The sequence below is a fragment of the Trypanosoma cruzi genome, genomic scaffold (assembly GCF_000209065.1).
Source record: "Trypanosoma cruzi strain CL Brener 1047053516997 genomic scaffold, whole genome shotgun sequence".
Taxonomy (NCBI): domain Eukaryota; phylum Euglenozoa; class Kinetoplastea; order Trypanosomatida; family Trypanosomatidae; genus Trypanosoma; species Trypanosoma cruzi.
Genome location: NW_001849136.1, coordinates 3,018 through 20,083, shown reverse-complemented (window position 1 = coordinate 20,083; position 17,066 = coordinate 3,018). Strand labels below are relative to the sequence as shown.

At 49.2% G+C, this 17,066-nt stretch overlaps 3 protein-coding genes and 2 pseudogenes across 3 annotated transcripts, besides 12 other annotated features; all 5 read right to left on the bottom strand.

Moving 5' to 3' along the window:
- Tc00.1047053506569.60 lies at window positions 1-1,829 on the bottom strand (annotated as a pseudogene; the record flags this gene model as incomplete).
- Window positions 1-12,867: a sequence feature (areas not merged during assembly with more than two copies in the genome that could not be assigned to a particular haplotype).
- Window positions 2,364-2,395: a sequence feature (AT_rich).
- Window positions 3,462-3,486: a sequence feature (AT_rich).
- Window positions 3,605-3,625: a sequence feature (AT_rich).
- On the bottom strand, window positions 4,390-5,658 carry Tc00.1047053506569.50 (expression site-associated gene (ESAG-like) protein, putative; the record flags this gene model as incomplete). The annotated part of the gene is made up of 1 exon (XM_803673.1): window positions 4,390-5,658. The coding sequence occupies one exon, from the start codon at window positions 5,656-5,658 to the stop codon at window positions 4,390-4,392; it is 1,269 nt and encodes a 422-aa protein (XP_808766.1).
- Window positions 6,627-6,654: a microsatellite.
- Tc00.1047053506569.45 lies at window positions 7,062-8,495 on the bottom strand (annotated as a pseudogene).
- Tc00.1047053506569.40 (hypothetical protein, conserved) lies at window positions 9,172-9,579 on the bottom strand (the record flags this gene model as incomplete). The annotated part of the gene is made up of 1 exon (XM_803672.1): window positions 9,172-9,579. One exon carries the CDS (start codon window positions 9,577-9,579, stop codon window positions 9,172-9,174), a length of 408 nt encoding a protein of 135 aa, XP_808765.1.
- Window positions 10,376-10,396: a microsatellite.
- Window positions 10,397-10,894: a mobile genetic element.
- Window positions 10,899-13,654: a mobile genetic element.
- Window positions 12,868-17,066: a sequence feature (heterozygous, Esmeraldo-like haplotype).
- Window positions 14,311-14,349: a sequence feature (AT_rich).
- Window positions 15,150-15,169: a microsatellite.
- On the bottom strand, window positions 15,341-16,735 carry Tc00.1047053506569.10 (ubiquitin hydrolase, putative; the record flags this gene model as incomplete). Its single annotated transcript, XM_803671.1, has 1 exon — window positions 15,341-16,735. One exon carries the CDS (start codon window positions 16,733-16,735, stop codon window positions 15,341-15,343), a length of 1,395 nt encoding a protein of 464 aa, XP_808764.1.
- Window positions 16,995-17,020: a microsatellite.

The window sequence follows — 17,066 nt, the reverse complement described above, 5'->3', positions numbered from 1 at the left end:
CCATTCCCCAATTTTTTTTCCTATTTCGGTGATTATTCCTCACTTCGGAGAACTGCATCTCTTCTAAATTCTCTGGATGATATTGCTGCTATGTACTGGCGCACCTCTTCCTCCCAGAACGCCGCAATCTCCCGGTTTTCAGCGCGGCTCACATTATCGGAATTTACAACATCACATCTCTGCCAGTCATTCATCGGCGTGCTGTCTGCGTGCCGCACATAAATAAACTCCCACGACAGGTCTCGGTATAACTCCTCCCAACCACTAAAATATGCCGCCAGGCACTCCGTGAACTGCCTCGCAGTGCTGGTTATCGTGTGATGCGCACTCGCCGTAGTCATCCGCAGCCCGACCAGCGTCATTGGATTTAACTCCATGAAGAAAAAGCCGTCCACCAGCGGAAAGCTTGCACCCGCCGGTATGCACAGCAGCCGATGCTTTATATTATTATTTGTGTGGTATTCCATTGCAACCACTCCACATACAACTCGGCGGTGTCCTCCAAAGTTCGCCTTCAGCTCTGCGTACTGTCCTCCACGACGTGCTGGTGGCCCCAGCTCCTTGAGGTCCCCTACTAATGCACCGAAAAGCTCCACCAAACACGAATGCGCGCAAGTCAAACCCTCCCATACATTCAGACAAAAGAGTATTCCTCTTCCCCAACAATAGCAACAGATATATATATATATATCTTTCTCACTCATTTCTTCCCCCAAAATAGCATGGTATTCGACGCCCGAGGCAAACAGATATCGGTGCGTTGAGAAATCCCTCAGCACCGACTTCTCCTCTTGCTCGGACAACCCTCACGAGCTTTTGAGACGGATTCTCAGAGTCCCACAGTCTCACTCCCCCATCTGTAAATTGCTTTTCACCATCCCGGGACTTGATCCCATCCAAGGCATCCTCAATGGCAGCAGAGTGTGCAACGAACTCATTCGCATCAAAGATGTAACGTGGAATCGGCCCCACTTTATACATGTGTTCTTTGAGCATCCTCCAGTATTCCGCTTGCTCCTGTGCAGTCCCATCCCGCCTCATCTATGCACACATCGCATTCACATCCATCTCCTCGGAGCAATTCGCGATGATACTCCAGACTACTACTTTCTTCTCCCATTAATCACAGTTGCGCACATTTGGGGGTGACACCACAATCATGCCCCATCTATCATAAGGCACAAAATAACTCGCTGGCGGTGTTCCTTTCCTTGCCACATCGTAAATAATATACGCTTTCATCCCACAATCCCACAAATCACACAAAAACCTCTTGCATGCTTTACCACCCACGTATCTTGTCACCGTCTGGATGGTCTTGTCAAACACTTACACCGCACCTCCACCAAAACTGTAGACGACCACTTGGGGTTTCTCCACATCGCAGTGCGGCAGCTGGTAGAGGAGGTACGAGCCGGAAGACATCGACTCCCCGATCCCGGGCGTCCCAATCAACAGATGCTGCTTGGGCTCAAAGTAGGCCCCAGGGTCAGGGCCGAGCAATTCGGTTAGATCATTCCTGACGGTCCGTCACACTCGCTCCACCTCACAGTTTACAAAAACATCCTTAGGAAGATCCTGTGTCGTATTCCACGAGTACGGCCATCCCTTGTCCGAGGTGAGCACCATCAGCCTGGGACGCGGTGCACCGGATTGCTGCACACCGTCATCCTTTTCGAGAGTGTTGCCAACTGCCTTGTACGTCCATGGCTGCGGTGGTTCCCCCTCCCTCACATCCATTCCCGTCCCCTCGCCGTCAGTAACTTCCACGACATGGCTCCACCTCGCATTGTACACAGACTCGTAGAATCCCTCCAGCACGTACATCCTTCAGCCACCTTCGTTGAATTCCGCGCCAGAGAGAAGACTATTTATTATCCTCTTCCGCGTGAGAATCGATTATATACCTGTTTTCGTATTTGGGTTGAGTTAAATCTAAACACTAACCACCAAGCAAAAAAAGGAATAAGAGTAAGAGACAAGGGTCACAGACATGACTGACATCCTCAGCAAGAGAGTCATCCACACAGTTTGCGATACATACCACATGCACGAGGACCACCGCAAAGACGGCAAGTGGGTGCCATCCACCCAGCACAGTGTTGGAGAGGGCAAACAACAACAACAACGTGGTGCGCACGGAGGGTTCGCCCACGCATACCGCTCGCCACGGTCCCGCATCCGTGTGTCACCGCCGTCACCGCACACACTCCACAAGAATAGATGCGCGCGTGCATATCGTCCTTAACAAACACACACAGAAACAAGTGGGAAGAGAATTCGGTAAAGCAGCGGCCACACGCAGGGAGCACAAATCATACACGCCACAACAGCGGCGCATCATGGTAAGCTCCCGCAGAGGGAAAATATATTTATATATGTATATATTTTTTATCGAAAATTTATGCAATTCGCACAGCACAAAAAAGCCATGAGGCTGCCTTCAATATTGCATTCGCCATTCATATCCCCAATGCGTAGCCCCACAGATATCACCCCTCCACGGTGAAAACAACTGCCTCGTTGTGGTGTCACCGCGCAGCAACCCGCCTGAATAAAAACAAAAGGAAAATCAGGCGTCCTTCCACCTGGAAGGAGAAGGGACTCCACCGCGGTGTCCTCCACGACGCAAACACTCTGCGTCCAGTGCCCAGTTTCGTGTGCGGACTCCGCGAGGACGTTGTGGGCACGCCACTGTACCACACGGAGTGACCCCCTCGAAACGCAACAGCAGACACGTCTCCTTCCGGTCGCACTCGTGGCGGCGGCGGCATCCACTGCCTCGCTGCGTGCTGGTGACGTCGACTACGATGCTGCAGTGTGATAGAGGATGCCCGACAGGAGCGGTGCTGGGCTGGGTGGGCAATGCGCTCCGCGGCGAGACACCCAGCGCGACTGCTGACCGCTGCACTCACGCACTTCCCTCCACTCCTCTTTCTCCACTCGGCAATCGCACAGCCGCCGGCAAATTGACCCCGAAGCAACACACACGTGAAAGCGTCGTAGCATATTCCCCGAGTGCACAAAGTGACAGCCAAACGCTGCGGCCATCGTGCCGACAGGTGAGCCCCCGGACAACTTTGTTTTGGGGCCACGCACCCCCGCAGGGGTCACCCACAGCAACGCACAAAAGTGCAATCAAAAACATTCACCCACCGTCACAGCAATCGCACAGGGGATGAGAGCCACGGCGCATTCTCACTGCCTCTCTCACTCTCCTGTCCACGGAAAAAAGCAGAAACCACAAGAAACCTCAGGCACCGTGAAAAAAAAAAAAAGCATCCGCCTGCAGCGAAATGTGTACACCGTGCGTTTCTGTGTGTGTGCCTGTGCCTGCATATACGCAAAGAAAAGAAAAGGCACAAAATTAAAGCAACACAAAACCCGCAAAAGACGTGCCAGAATCAAAAAAATAATAATAATGAGAATTTTAATTATACAGCAGCCCAAGAACCCCCAGCAAAAAAAAAATAAATAAAATAAAATGGTCAAACGTTTATTTGGCGGTATATATACACCTCTCCTCTATTCATACACACAAAAGCAAAACGAAATTACATCCTAAATAAATTAAATAACACTTCGGACTAAAAACCCATCAAGCAAAAAAAAAAAAAAAAAATTAGTTCCTTCAAAAATTACACTCCACTTTACTTTGACCCATTGTGAATTCGCAAATTGACACTATTCCGCGCCTTCGATGTCTGTCGCCTCTCCACACAAATAACAGTGCGTTGTGCAGTGGTAAGAGACTGAAAAAAGTAAAAAACAAACTGCCCTCGCCACCCTTCAGGCGGTGTATTATCAAAAACACAAGCCATGTAATGAATGATGAAAATAAGTGCCAAAAAAGGCGCCCAACAATTGTTTAGCTTCATCTTATCACACATTTAGTAACGATTTCTTAAACCAAATAAAAGCTGTTTTCCCTCACGTGTTACCCTTCAATCAGCAAAATTTAAAAAAATTTAAACAATTACGGAAAAGACTTGCAGGAGAAAAAAAAAAACAACGGAACAACGGTCTGGTGGTCTGAGACAAACCCGGTGCATACATATGAAGTGGTTTCCGGGCGGCTTGTGAATGAGCGTCTCTTTCGAGCCCTTCCCCCAATGGCCCACGACCCCGCAGCAAGGCGGGCCCGAGGGAGTGGGTGGGGTGAAAAATGAGAATTGTCTCGCCCTCCAACGCGGCTCAACGACGACGCATCCGCAATCCACCGGAGAGAAACCAAAAAGAGCAAAATTAAGGCATTCCAATTAAATAGGGGATAATAGAAAGGGTTGCACCATCGGACGCAATCCTTCCACAAGCTGTTCAATACATCAAGGTACATCGCGTACACAGTGTTATTGTGCGGACCACACCAAGCATGGCCACTGCAAAAAATTATTTACTAAGCTGAAGGGCCAACCATTCAGGATTGAGAACGTCGTTCAACGAGCAGACTTCAGGAAAAGGAATCGTTTTTGCCTTCCGATCAGCGTCGTATATTTTCACAGTAGCATTCTGCACAAAATCCCTGGTCTCATTCATGACGTCAGGAGAATAACGCAGCCAGTCCACCCACGTTGTGCGGTTCAGCAGTGTAGGCATTTTGTCCCACAAGTAAGGGGGCCCAGGAAAATGATACAACGCCGGGGACCCAAAGGCCCCGGAACGCGGTGTGAGAAAGAAAGTGTTGTTGTAGTCAAGACTCAGAAGACCATATCGTATGCGGAAATCGGCAGTCACATTCGTGTCCCGGGTCACGCTCCACACATGCAAAAGCGACCAGATGCTCTGGTCACACCACCATTTATCACTCGTCGCCAAAAGGCTCGCATATGCTTTGTACGCCTCTCGAAAAGCCCACACACGCCCCACCATTCCTCCACCAGCGAGAAATCGGTACCCCGACGCCAGAAAACGCACCATGCGCTGATCCGCAGAGGACTTGGCGGCCTCCCATACACGTTCGTAGTACCAACCGCATTTCGCAAAGTTTTCTTGAGGCCCCCATGGGACCATGAGTTCCATCTGTGGCGCATAACAGACCGGGTCACTCTCAAACAACAAGGGGGCTGTTGCCTCACCTCGATGCACCGCCGTGGCGTTGAAGGCGTCTGCGGTGGGCGCTGTTGTTGCCACAAAGTCCTCCACGGCCTGCTTTATCCCAAGGGGTCCGGTGAACATCGTGTCGCCACCATCGAACACCACCACCACGTCCTCATCGCGCAGGCCCTCGTCAGTTATGCAGTCCAGCAGCAACGACGGGCGGGATGTGTGTGTGTAATTCGCCCCCATGCCAATCGTTGTTACAGACACGCGGGAAAGAATGGAGCTCACCTGCATCCTGCACCAGCCGGGAGAGTAGCCCGTATGAACAACAATAAGAGCAACCCTTGGCTCCCGCGTTGGAGAGGGTGCAAACGCGCTGCAGTACACAGGGATGGAGGGAACCTGCCACACATTTGTGTCCATCGTCAATGAAACAAAATTAAGCAGAATCAACAACACAACAGCAGTCCAGAGCAGCACCTGGCAGTAGTGCTTGCTCAATGCTCTGAAAAGCGCGGCGAGAGATGCAGAAGAGCGCATTGTGGATATTGAGAGCTGGGAAGTGGTGAAAAGTTCTCCTACGAAAGTAACAAGAGCAGCATGGGACAAAAGACACATCGATTATGGGAGTGGCAGTAACAGTATGCGGTGCCCATTGTCAGCCTCCACACAAACAGTCATGCCAAACGTGGCGTGGGTAGGTGTGGCGCCACCACCACCGCCCCGTGGCAATCACGTCCTCAGGCAGTGTCTACAAAGATAAACTGTGTGTGTCCGTGTGTGTGCTCCCCGTTGAGGCCTACGGGGTTGACACGCCCACACCCCGTGCTGCAATTCCGCCGGTGGATACGTAGGAAAACACAAACACAACTGGACGACAAAACGCCCACGCCACCACAGCATCAGGTCTCCCAAAACCATCTCACGAGTTCAAATGGCATGTACACATTGCCACCAAAAGCAGATGTTCCGGAATCCCCATCGCCCCCCGCATTGGAACGCAAACAAATGGTGCCGCTTAAAACAACATTAAAAAAAGATTGTGAAGACACCACCAGCTACAGAGAGCCCCGCTGTGCCATGGTTCGACACGTGCGTCGTCAACACACCACCTCATGAGCAAAAGAGAGCGGAGACACGAACTTTTCAATGCCGCAGACCCAGCACCACAGAAAAGGTAAAAAAAAAGTACGCCCTTTGGCGGCAGGAAACCCGCTGCAAGGCATTTCTCTTTTCACACCCTAATTATAACTGAACACTGTAAAGGCTGCCACAAATTTAAACAAGAAAATAGGACTGCAAATAAGGACTGACAAGAACAATGCATGGCCGTAAGAGTCTTCTCTGCAAGTATACTCACACTGCTACGTGGGAAATGCGGCAAACTCCCTGCCCTTCAGACACACGCATCCCCTGCATGTATGCTCCACCGCGCAAAAATACAACTCCAAAAAGCACAAAATATAAAAAATACATACAAACCACAAAGCAATCCACAACGGCAAACTGTGTGTCTCTGTGCAACAAAAGTGACGAAAAAAGGTGTTTGAGCACATTAAAAACAATAATAATAAAACACGCGTAGCATATATATATATATATATATATATATATGTGGCACAGCCAATTCCTGCTTCGAGCACCACGCCAACGGCATCGTGAGATGCGTATGTGGGAGCACCGCTACTCAACGCACAGCAATGTCCAGCCGTGCAAAATAGGGGTCGTTTGTCAAGAACGTCGCTTTCCATAGCCCGCCGACATTTTGTCCATGATGTAAGAAAGCAATACAAAATACTCATGAGATAAAGATTCATAAAGTATGGGCTGTAGCGGACCTCGGTCGTGTGTCTCGGTGTATGCCCTTTTGTGCCGTTTTGGTGTGGGTGAAACTTTTGTTGGCTGTAGAGTAACATTAGAAGAGCTTCTGACAACCCCCAAACGGTTCATCAGCCCTGCCGGGAGCCTCGGTGGGTATAGCGAGGGTTGCCGGGAATAATTTTTGGTCGGCCTATCTGACAGAGTAGGCATAACATTGGGTCTATGCTCATTGCTGAGTTTGGCTGCAAGTGCAACAGTAAACGTATGCGCCGCATCAATCACTCCAAACGCCTTCGCAAGCCGCTGCTAAACGTACTTATTACTGTTTGGCGGCTCTTTCAGACCTTGCGCCGCCTCCGGCTCCGGGAGGCTCTCAATCACCCAAAAAAGAAACCGACATCCATGCTGCGCCTGCCAACAAAAAAGAAGCTCACACACATCCTGGATGTGACAGGAGGACAATCCAGTAAGCCATGCACAGCAACGTCGCAAGCGCCACTCTGCTGGACGGCAAAAAGCTCTTCCAAAGCCCGTGTCATTGCACCATCGCGCGATACGTCTGCAACTGCGTCCCAATGACAGCCACAATCCTGTCCGGGTGACGCAGGGCACTTCCCCAGACGATGGGTTAGAACCACAATGCCTCAAAAGAGAACTCCTTGCACGGAGCAAACGTAACGCGGCAAGTGACGTTGCTTGACTATTCAAATAATGAAGCGCCTCCTGCCCTTCCGCTACAAGGGCGTTTGATGGCACACCTTCTACCCATGCATGGTTACGTGGATCCTACGCAAAAGCTGGTTTTGCGGATCAAGTGTTCCGCATGCCTTGACATTTGCCACGGCACTCAGCAATATATGTTTCTCCAACTGCCTCCAAAGAGGCCCAAAGTGTTAGACACAATGCGCTGGACTGCTTCCCTTTTAGAGGAGCCCCACCAAAGGGTACCCGACCGCCTAGAAGAATGTGTGGCATCGCTCCCAACGACCATGCATCGCACTTGACGTCATGGAGTTCGCTCTGGGCGCCGTAGTAACCCACATTGACTTTCTCGATTCCAATGTAAATCAGTGTTCCTCGGGCATTCCAGTAATGTAATTTCGTTGTCGATATCATATAAGTGCCGTATACGCCCAAAACGTATGGCATATCTATACTTGTAGACATCTTCTTCTGGCAAAGAAAGATATTCTCCTGCTTCAGGTCATGGCGTATTTAACCAATGGAGCAGACGTGAGCAGACGTGAGCAAAAGAAAAAAGAAGTTTTCAGGCTCTTTTGTTGGTAGTTTTTTCCCCGCATTGCGAAAATATCGCAGTGCTGTCCAGAACCATCCAGTCATTCAGAAGTTCCAGAACGCGCTAGAGGTGTCTTTGTGTGTCAAATTTATTCGAAAGTCAAATCACACGCGTGGGTCCCCAATCGCCAGCACGTCGCGCAATTCACAAAGGGCAGAAATTATGTCATTTGGCCCACAACGGCAAATGTCCACCGCTTTGTCAGGAAAATCTTTTGTGTATGATACGATGAAAGCAGCAATAGACCAGTTCTTTGCACCCCTTCCACACGACTGAAGGCATACAGAAAAACACAGTAAGAGGAAACGGTTTGAAGTGAGGCACACAATATCAAGAGGAAAACAGCACTGTGTGAAGAAGCACGTGGTCACACGGCTCCCGAAAAAAAAAATAATAATGTTTAGTTAAATTATTCCGAATTTTTAGGACATGTGACTTCCGGCACCCCTCACACAGCGAGAGAAGGTGTCCGAGGCACATCAGAGAGTCAAATAACTCATTTTGCGTGGAGCACACACCCATCATTGGCAGCAACCGTTCTTCCTAGTTTGTGTCATTAAATCCCGTCAAAATACGACACTTTCACCACCCATGACAGAAAAACGGGAAAAAAAGTAAAGTGGAAAAAAGTAACGCCTGCGTCAAAGCTTCTCATTCCCCAAGGGTACATGTTGAATGGTGTCCGTGAAAACGCTGGTGATAAGATTCATACCGCTGAGATAAAGGCGTCCGTCTTGCCAAGACATCCATGGCGTTGCAAATTAATGTAATGAAGGCGCCAATTTCGGTTTATAGTGACGGAGTTTAATAGAAAACGTCCAATAGTGACGCTTCCATCACTCTCATGTCACCAATCAGAAACACACACAAAGACACAGAATAAGAGTAAATAGCAAAAAAACGATAACCAAGAGGCAATGCATCGTCTGTTGTGTCTCTCCAAAAAAGACAAATATTACACGTGATAGCGTGCAGCATGATTCGTCCAATAAAATGGAAAAAAGTGATTCGTCTTACTTGTGCAGTTTATCATCATTTGCCCTGTGCATAAACGCCGGCATTGGTGTGGCTCGCTGCTGAAGCTCCTCCGGAATGCGTATTCCCTCTCCAAGAGCAGGAAGTTCACGTGGGTGCATGCCCTTCACATAAGGCACCACATAAGTCCCCAGCCATGACCAAAACAACATAAATGCAAAAAAAAATTTCCACGGAAACGACTGAAGTTGCTTTATACGTGCACGCCACGGCAGTGTTCGGTTATTTTCCACACGCTGACGGTCGCGATAAAGAGCCTCGGCCAGGTCAAAGCGTTCCTTCCCCAACTTGGTACTACTCATCGCGTGGTGTGTTGCACGCCGTGGCTGTCGGCGCTTCACATATTTACTTTGACAAAGTGTCACGGACAATGCGGAGCGCAACATCCTTTTACTACCTTCTTCCCCCTTTATCCTTCTGCATACTGCATTATATCACAATACAAACAAAGTAACAACAACAAAAGAGTACAGGTGGGCTATAAAAGAATAAATTCCTCCACAGAGGGGACAGAAACACATAGACATATAAGTGTACCGTTTATTTACTCCAAATTACTTGAGAAATAGAACAGATGCCTGTCTATCCCTGCAAGAAGGGCAAGAAAAAATTGTTTTAACGGACCAATAAACTCCGTTCAAAAAAGGTGCGGCAAGAATTCATCTACCACATGTGGGCACCGTAACTATTACATTCATTGATGTCTTGCAATGCAACGGGAAGATTTGTTGACGCATCGCGCCATGCCAACTAAAAAACCACTTCGCAAATTTTCCATTTTTCTCAATCCATGCACTGCCTTCACTGGAGAATCGATTGCACTCCTCCGAAGGCCATTCGTTTAGAAAATGCCGCAGGCTTCCTCCTGCAAGACAAGAAAAACCCTAGCTGCAGATGCAGCAGCCGCATCTCCGTGTGTCGAATATCTGGTACCACGCGTATCATCGCACTGCCCTCACCTAGCCAATTACTCTATCCCAACGCTTCCTGTAACATCTCTATAATTCTCCCACGGCGGCATTGCAGATGGATGATGACGTCTTCCAACTCTCTTTATTCGGTTGTTGGAAAATGAATTTATCTTGGAGAAGCGCACCCAGCTCCTGGAAGCCTTGCAGCTTTACCCAAAAATCGTCAATTTTCTCATGCTACGCTACGCGTTCCTGGCAGACCCGTGTCATATTTTTTTTTTTTTTTTTTTTTACAGCCGCGCCTGATTCCCGCAAGTTGTTTGAGAGAAATGACAGTGCTTCCCCTTACTCGGTAACTCGGTGGACCGACACTGGCGCCCACATGTTAGACTTGGTACGCAACCATGGCGATATCCAGGTGCAGCTCACCTTTGTTGATGAAAACGGGCCGTCGGATGCGACGTTAACTGTTGCCGCCTCCATGACAGGCTTACGCTTGTTTTCGGAAAACATCGCCAAACCCCGGGAGGATTCGAGCCTTACAGGACATGTTGCGAATCTCCGGGCGCCCCAAATCCCTAATTTCGAGACACAAGCGCTCCTGCCCATCGTGTGGGTGCGGCCCGGGAGTTGGGGGTCCAGCAAGGGCTCCTCATTTCTGAAAGGGAGCGATTGATCGCTGACTATGCCCACGCCGTCGCGGACGTACAGAATCGAAATGCTCAGCTTAACTCGCAGGTTGAGGAGACGCATAACAAACTATCGGCATGCGAATCTCACATTGCGGTCTCCGGCGGCCACTTTCCTTCACGATCATAATCTGACTCCGTGTGCGTGGAGAGCGTGAACCAAGCGGCTTCACACTTTGACGGGTTAATGGCCAGGCCATTTTCCTGACTCCACGCATGCAGTTTTTTAAGAACCATGTTGGCAGTGGGAATGGCGTCTTCCCGGGACTGCCCCTTAACGATAATAGAGAGGTCGTCCGCATACATGTCTGCTGTGAAATCCGCAAAGCTGTTCAGCAGATTGAGAAGTGGGTGTGCGTAAAGGGAGAACAAATATGGTCCCAGTACGGACCCCTGAGGAACTCCTCGCAGCATGGGACGCCGATCACTGTTTCTGTTACCAACTCGTGTCTTCGCGTAGCGACCACATAGAAAGTTTCTAAGCCACCTTCTACAATTCACCCCCGGAATATTGGCCAGCAAGCGACTGAGGACTCGATGATCTATGGAGTCAAAAGCCTTGCTGAAATCAACCAACACCAGCAGAGTCCGATGGGGTCTGTAGTGGAGTTGATTACCAATACCGCTCTTCTTGGGAAGCTCCACTTGGAAATAATGATTTCTATTATGCTCCACTTCGTGTATCAGGTGTGCCAGCTGCATCGTCGTGGTACGCATACTACGATATGCATACTGGTGGGGGTGAGGCGTCCACACCCAAAGCAATCTCTTCAGTACCATTTTCTCAGCAACCTTACTCACAATGGAAGTAAGGCTGATGGGTCGATATGACTCAAGCAGTTCCGGCGACTTACCGGGTTTTAAGAGTGGAACGATGGTAGCGCGTCTCCACTCAGCCGGGATAGTACCTGTCGTCCAGCTGTGGTTAATGCAACGAAGAAGGAATCGAAGACCCTTTGACGAAATATGTCGCAGTGCCTCACTGTAGACTTCATCCGGTCCGGGGGCCTTGCCATACGGCGTATTACGTAGCGCAGCAAGCAGTTCCGTACGATTAAAAGGTGCATCAAGAGGGGAGTGAAGATGAGCAACTAAACCAGATGTGGTGGCAGCTTCGTTGTTATCCTGTGGCTCTGAATTAGATGAGAATGAAAAAACTGAAGTAGATGTAGCGGCAGACTCGCTGTTATTCTGCGGCTCAGAAATACAAGAGATAAGAGAGGTAGAAGAAACTAAGCTAGATGTAGCGGCAGACTCGCTGTTGTTCTGCTGCCCAAAAAGAGAAGAAGAAATAATGTTCAAAGATGTGTTCTGTCTTTTGATGCCTTTGGAAAACCTAACTGCCTTGTGAGAGGGGTGAAATGGTAAAAAGATGCGATTGAGAGCATTCGCTGCTCTCCTTGCTGTTTTATAAGTGTGTTGACCATCTCCCAACAACAATGATGTAGGAGATGGAAGTGATGCCTTTTTTCGTCCGGAAATGTGTTTCCATGCGAGTGGTTCGCCTGGATTTAACTTGCTGATGCGACGTAGATACGTGTTGCGCAAGCGCTCTCGGAGTAGGAGGAAGAATTGGCTCCTTGTCCGTTGCGTTTCTGCCTCACGGTCGGGCGTCGGTAACTGTAGATAGCGGGCCTTGCTGTCGGTAGCAATCCGCTCTGCCTCCATGAGAGTGTCGTCCCAAAGCCTGGGACCATCCTTGTGCATGCCGCGGGGGCAATGTCGTCGATACGAAGTAATAAGCGCTCTCGTGAAAGCTTTAATGCCGGTGGACTGCTTTTTGTAGTCATATGCCGGAAGTTGTGCGTCGAAGTCCTTGATGAATAAATCCCATTTGCACTTCCCCCAACTGTAGAATGCCCTAGGTGCCGAAGGGGGTGCCGAAGGTATGGTATCCATAAATGCCTGATGCAGCGTAAATGTTAGCATATAATGATCACTAAGCGGCGACACAGAAGCTGACCAATCTGACACAGTCAAATGCTTTGACCATGTCAGATCGATACAGGATCGTTCTCCTGTGCCACGAGCATACGTGATCTCACCAGGGGTGTTAACCAAGGTGAGTCCTGCATCCGTGCACAGTTCTAAAAATTCTGCGGCAACCTCGCTTGGAGAAGACTCCAAGAATGGCTCCCACTGTGGGTGATGCATGTTGAAATCCCCGCACAGCAGGAGCGGCGACGAGGCTGGAAGGCAGTTTACTAACCGCCTGAAGGATTGCGTTACTTGCGGTGGTGGTCTCATATAGGCACTCGCTACAATAATATCACGGTTCTGGTCCAGAGCAACCTGGACCACCACCACTTCAAGGCTGGTGCCATGCTGGGGGATGGTGAGAGGTATACGCTTGGAGCGGAGAGTTTTCCGCACTAGCACCGCCACACCGCCTCCCTTGCCGATGCGCGACTGTGCATAGAGCACATAATCTCCAGTATGCATACTGGCGATCTGCTCTGACGACTTCCAAGTCTCCTGGATGGCTATTATGTCTGCTCCTTGCGCCATTAATGTTGCGAGTTTTGACGGCGTGAGGCAAGAAACGTTCATCTGGAGTACTGCTATGGGACCTGGGTTCTGCTCAATGTCTCCGCTTAGCAGTAGCTTTTGTCGTTCCGCGTCACATACGGCACGCAAACGGTATGTATAGCGCTGAAGAGTGCCGATGGAATTCAGCAGCGGATGGAAATACCGCTCCGCGGGCAACCATGTAAATGGCTCCATCTGCTGCCCTTCCGACCCGTTTGTGCGGCGCCTCCTGCCTCTCCGCGTGCAGCGGATGGGCAGCAGGCACTTAGCTTCCTCTCTAGCAAAGAGTACTAGACCCTGGCACAACGTTGAGGTGTCCGACTGCAACAGGGGCCTTTCCATTTCACTTAGGTTCTCGTGGTCTATTCTTTAAGCCTGTGAGGCAGTGGTGACGTAAAGCTGAATTTGCTTCGCCACCTCGCTGATCATTCAATTCGACTCATCCTGCAATAAAATGGGTCGTTCTTCGCATTTCCGTATTTGCAGCTCCTCGTCTTGGGGTTGATCTCGAGAAACATCAATGGTCATTTGTTGGAGAGAATTCTGCGTCACAGCCAGCTGCCAATAATTTAAAAAAAAGTTCTTGAAAGTTTGGTTCTCACTTGAGAGGAAAAGCAACTCATCGTACAGGCGTTGTACCTCCCGTTGAAGATGTCGACTCCTTTCTTCATATCACCCTGGTGGTCGGGTGTGACAAATCCAAATAAGGAGCGTGAAAAGACCATGAATACCCTTGGAGGAGTCCCCGGCAAAGATGCCTCCACGGCTTTAGTTCCCTGCAACCGCTGACGAGCTTAGAGGAGGATTCTTTTTGCCGTACCATGTTGATGCCCATTGCAATGAGATGGGTTTTTGGGTGCCCGTGCCTCGCTCGGCACTGCGGAGATGGCTGGACAGCTCACTCGCAGAGGGGTAATAAAAGCATCTGCTGAAGCTGCAAGTTGCCGCTAACGTCATCATCATCATCCGCATCCGCATCCGCATCCACAAAAAAAAAAAAAAAAAATTTCTTCTTTTTTTTTTTTTTCTGCAGGGCTGTAAAGAGCACTTCCGGGCTAAGAAGAAGAATAATAACAAAAAAAGTAGAAATCACAATGCCAGGCATTTTTCTCCACCATTGTTCTGACACGTGGACAGTTCCCCTCGCAGCCTCTCTGAGGTAGCTATACCCCTCGGATAGGACGGATGCACCAATTCTTGTCCTCCTCGTGGTATGGAAATAAACAACCGGAATTATTTTTTTCCCCCTTATTCTGCGTTCTCTCTTCGTGATGCGCCTACAGTACATTTATGCCATGTGAGCAGACATTGTCCTTCCCTGTGAACGTCCCTTTTGCAAACCTCGTCGACACCTTCAATTGCACTGAACTCTTCGTGGCGGATGCTAACAGTTGCATCGGTTTCCAGCATTACAATTCGGTGCATCGGTTAAAACGCCTCCGCTTCCGTTGTGCGCTTCAGCAATAGCAAAAGAAAGAGGTCGCTGCTAGCATCGTCATCCGCCACAAAGCAGATACCCGTTCAGAAGCTCCTGACAACAACAACGCCCGGTTTCGGGCAAGGTTTCATTTTACTTTGCTATTTTGCCAAGGGCCAACGCGAAAAAAAAAAAAAAAACCTTGTTTCTTCTCTTTAAACACTCCCTTCGTCCTTTCTTTCCCATTTCCAGCACTTCCGCCGCTGCTACCCTCACTTCTATCGTCCATGGTGCAAAAAAGTGCAAAAAAAAAAGCAAGGGTCGGTTTTCTCAGCACAGCTGTTCGGTGGCAAACATGTGCCGAGTCATACGCGGAGAAAAGCAGCTGTGCAGTAAAAAATATTTAAAGAATATATATATATATATATATTAAATTCTAGCCAGGGGCAAAATCAACAAAAAAAGGCTTTGCGTCAAGGTGTAAGTAAAAACCTAACATTCAATAGAGTACACACATACACACCTGCACATTCACGGAGTGAGACATTTATTGGAGGTTTAATAAATGTGCAGGTTTCAACAACAACTGGCGTATTCCAATTCAAAGTGGAATCGTCGTGGCCTTTGTACGTGGGTCCCTAGAACGGTACATAAGAACATACGCAATGTGCGCCTCACCAACGCCACTCAGACGCTTGACGTCTTCCTCTGTCACGGAGGCCACGTGCTCATCATCGTAGACAAACCACTGATCCTCAGGCTTACCCCAGAAGACGTAGTGCCCACTCTCTGCACTTCGGCCCTTGTGGGAAATTACACCACAAAGTTCATAGTAACCACTCTTATTGCCAATTTTATGTGCGTCACCTGCCATCGCCCCAGTTGACACCTCTTCTGCGTTTGTGGTAACGTCAAATTGTGTCTTTTGCCGGGCTTGACGACGTCGCTCAAGCTCCTTGTCTCGCCGAGCCAACACCCTGCCTCGTTCCTCCTGCATGCTTTCCTTTAGTGCATCCGTACAGAGAGTAAAGGTATCTAGTACCAGGGGGAAGGAGACTGGCTTGAGTATTTTGGCCTTCTTTTGAGTATCTGCCCTCCATGAAAAACGCACAAGATGCACAAAAAGATACTCCGGCAAAATGCTGATTCGGCTTGTGCGTGAGTAAAGTACTTCGCGTGCCAACTTTTCCGAACGGACGGAGATTGTCTCATTAAAGGATGCATACAATCCAGTCTCCAGCATTTGTACCTCTGCATTGATATTGCAAGATAACATGAGGAATGGCAAGTCAGACGCCTCGGACACGTCATCGGGGATTTCTTTGCAGACGGAAGTCCGTTTCATCGTCCCACTAAAAAGATTTTTGTGTGTTTCTTGAATCCCATTGTTAAGTTGCTGAAGAATTGTGTTGAGAACTTCCTGCGCGTCGTGCTGCATCGGATGGCCATGTTCGTCAACCTCCCCAAAGGTTGAATTTTGCATGATCAGGGCATTCCAAAAGAGCAACGGGGTGACGGGGTCTTTATTGGCTTCCATCGTCTTGTACAGCTCGCCCATTGAATGAAGCAACGTGTCATTTTTACGTGACTGGAGCAACTCAATCAACTCAGGCACAAGATGAAGCATTTGAACTGCCGCATTCATGTAACATGTATTTGCAATGTTTCTCAGTCCTGTAGGCATCCTCGTGGCTGCAGCGGGAGCTTGGACCGCTGTCGTGTTGGATGCGGCGGCTGGCGACGGCGGTGGTTCTTTGGTTTGTGGTGGTTCCGCTGCCGCTCCAAGAAGCATCAGCGTTTTGCCGTCAGTGACACCAACTTGGGAGAGCGTAGCGTCGTCCTTGGATGCATTGGCTTTGAGGCCCATAATTTTTTGCCGTTCCACAGGAACCTGTGTCAGCTGCAGCAGCTTTTCCTTGAATGCCCCCACCGTGCTCTGAAGGCTGACCGTAATCTCAAGAAGCTCCTTGCCCCACTTTACCTTTACCGTCGCCATTTGCAAAGCACCTGCTTGGAGAATAATCTTACGATGTGTTGTTGTTTCTTTTAATCTTTGGTGTGTATGTGTGCGTGTAACTTCGTCCCGCCGCTGTCTCAAACCAATGCCGTGTAAAAAGGAAACAGGAACAAAGAAAAAAAACATACTGATAATAATAAAACAAGAAAAATTTACAAAATGAACAAAATGTGTGGCCACAAAAACCCCTCATGAAAACGTGCGGCATTTCTTTGCACTTTCCAAAATGCCTCGGTTGTCTATCTCTCTCTCTCTCTCTCTCTCCCACTCATCCCTTCGCTTCGCACCCCAATCGTCACGGGCCTGCTGG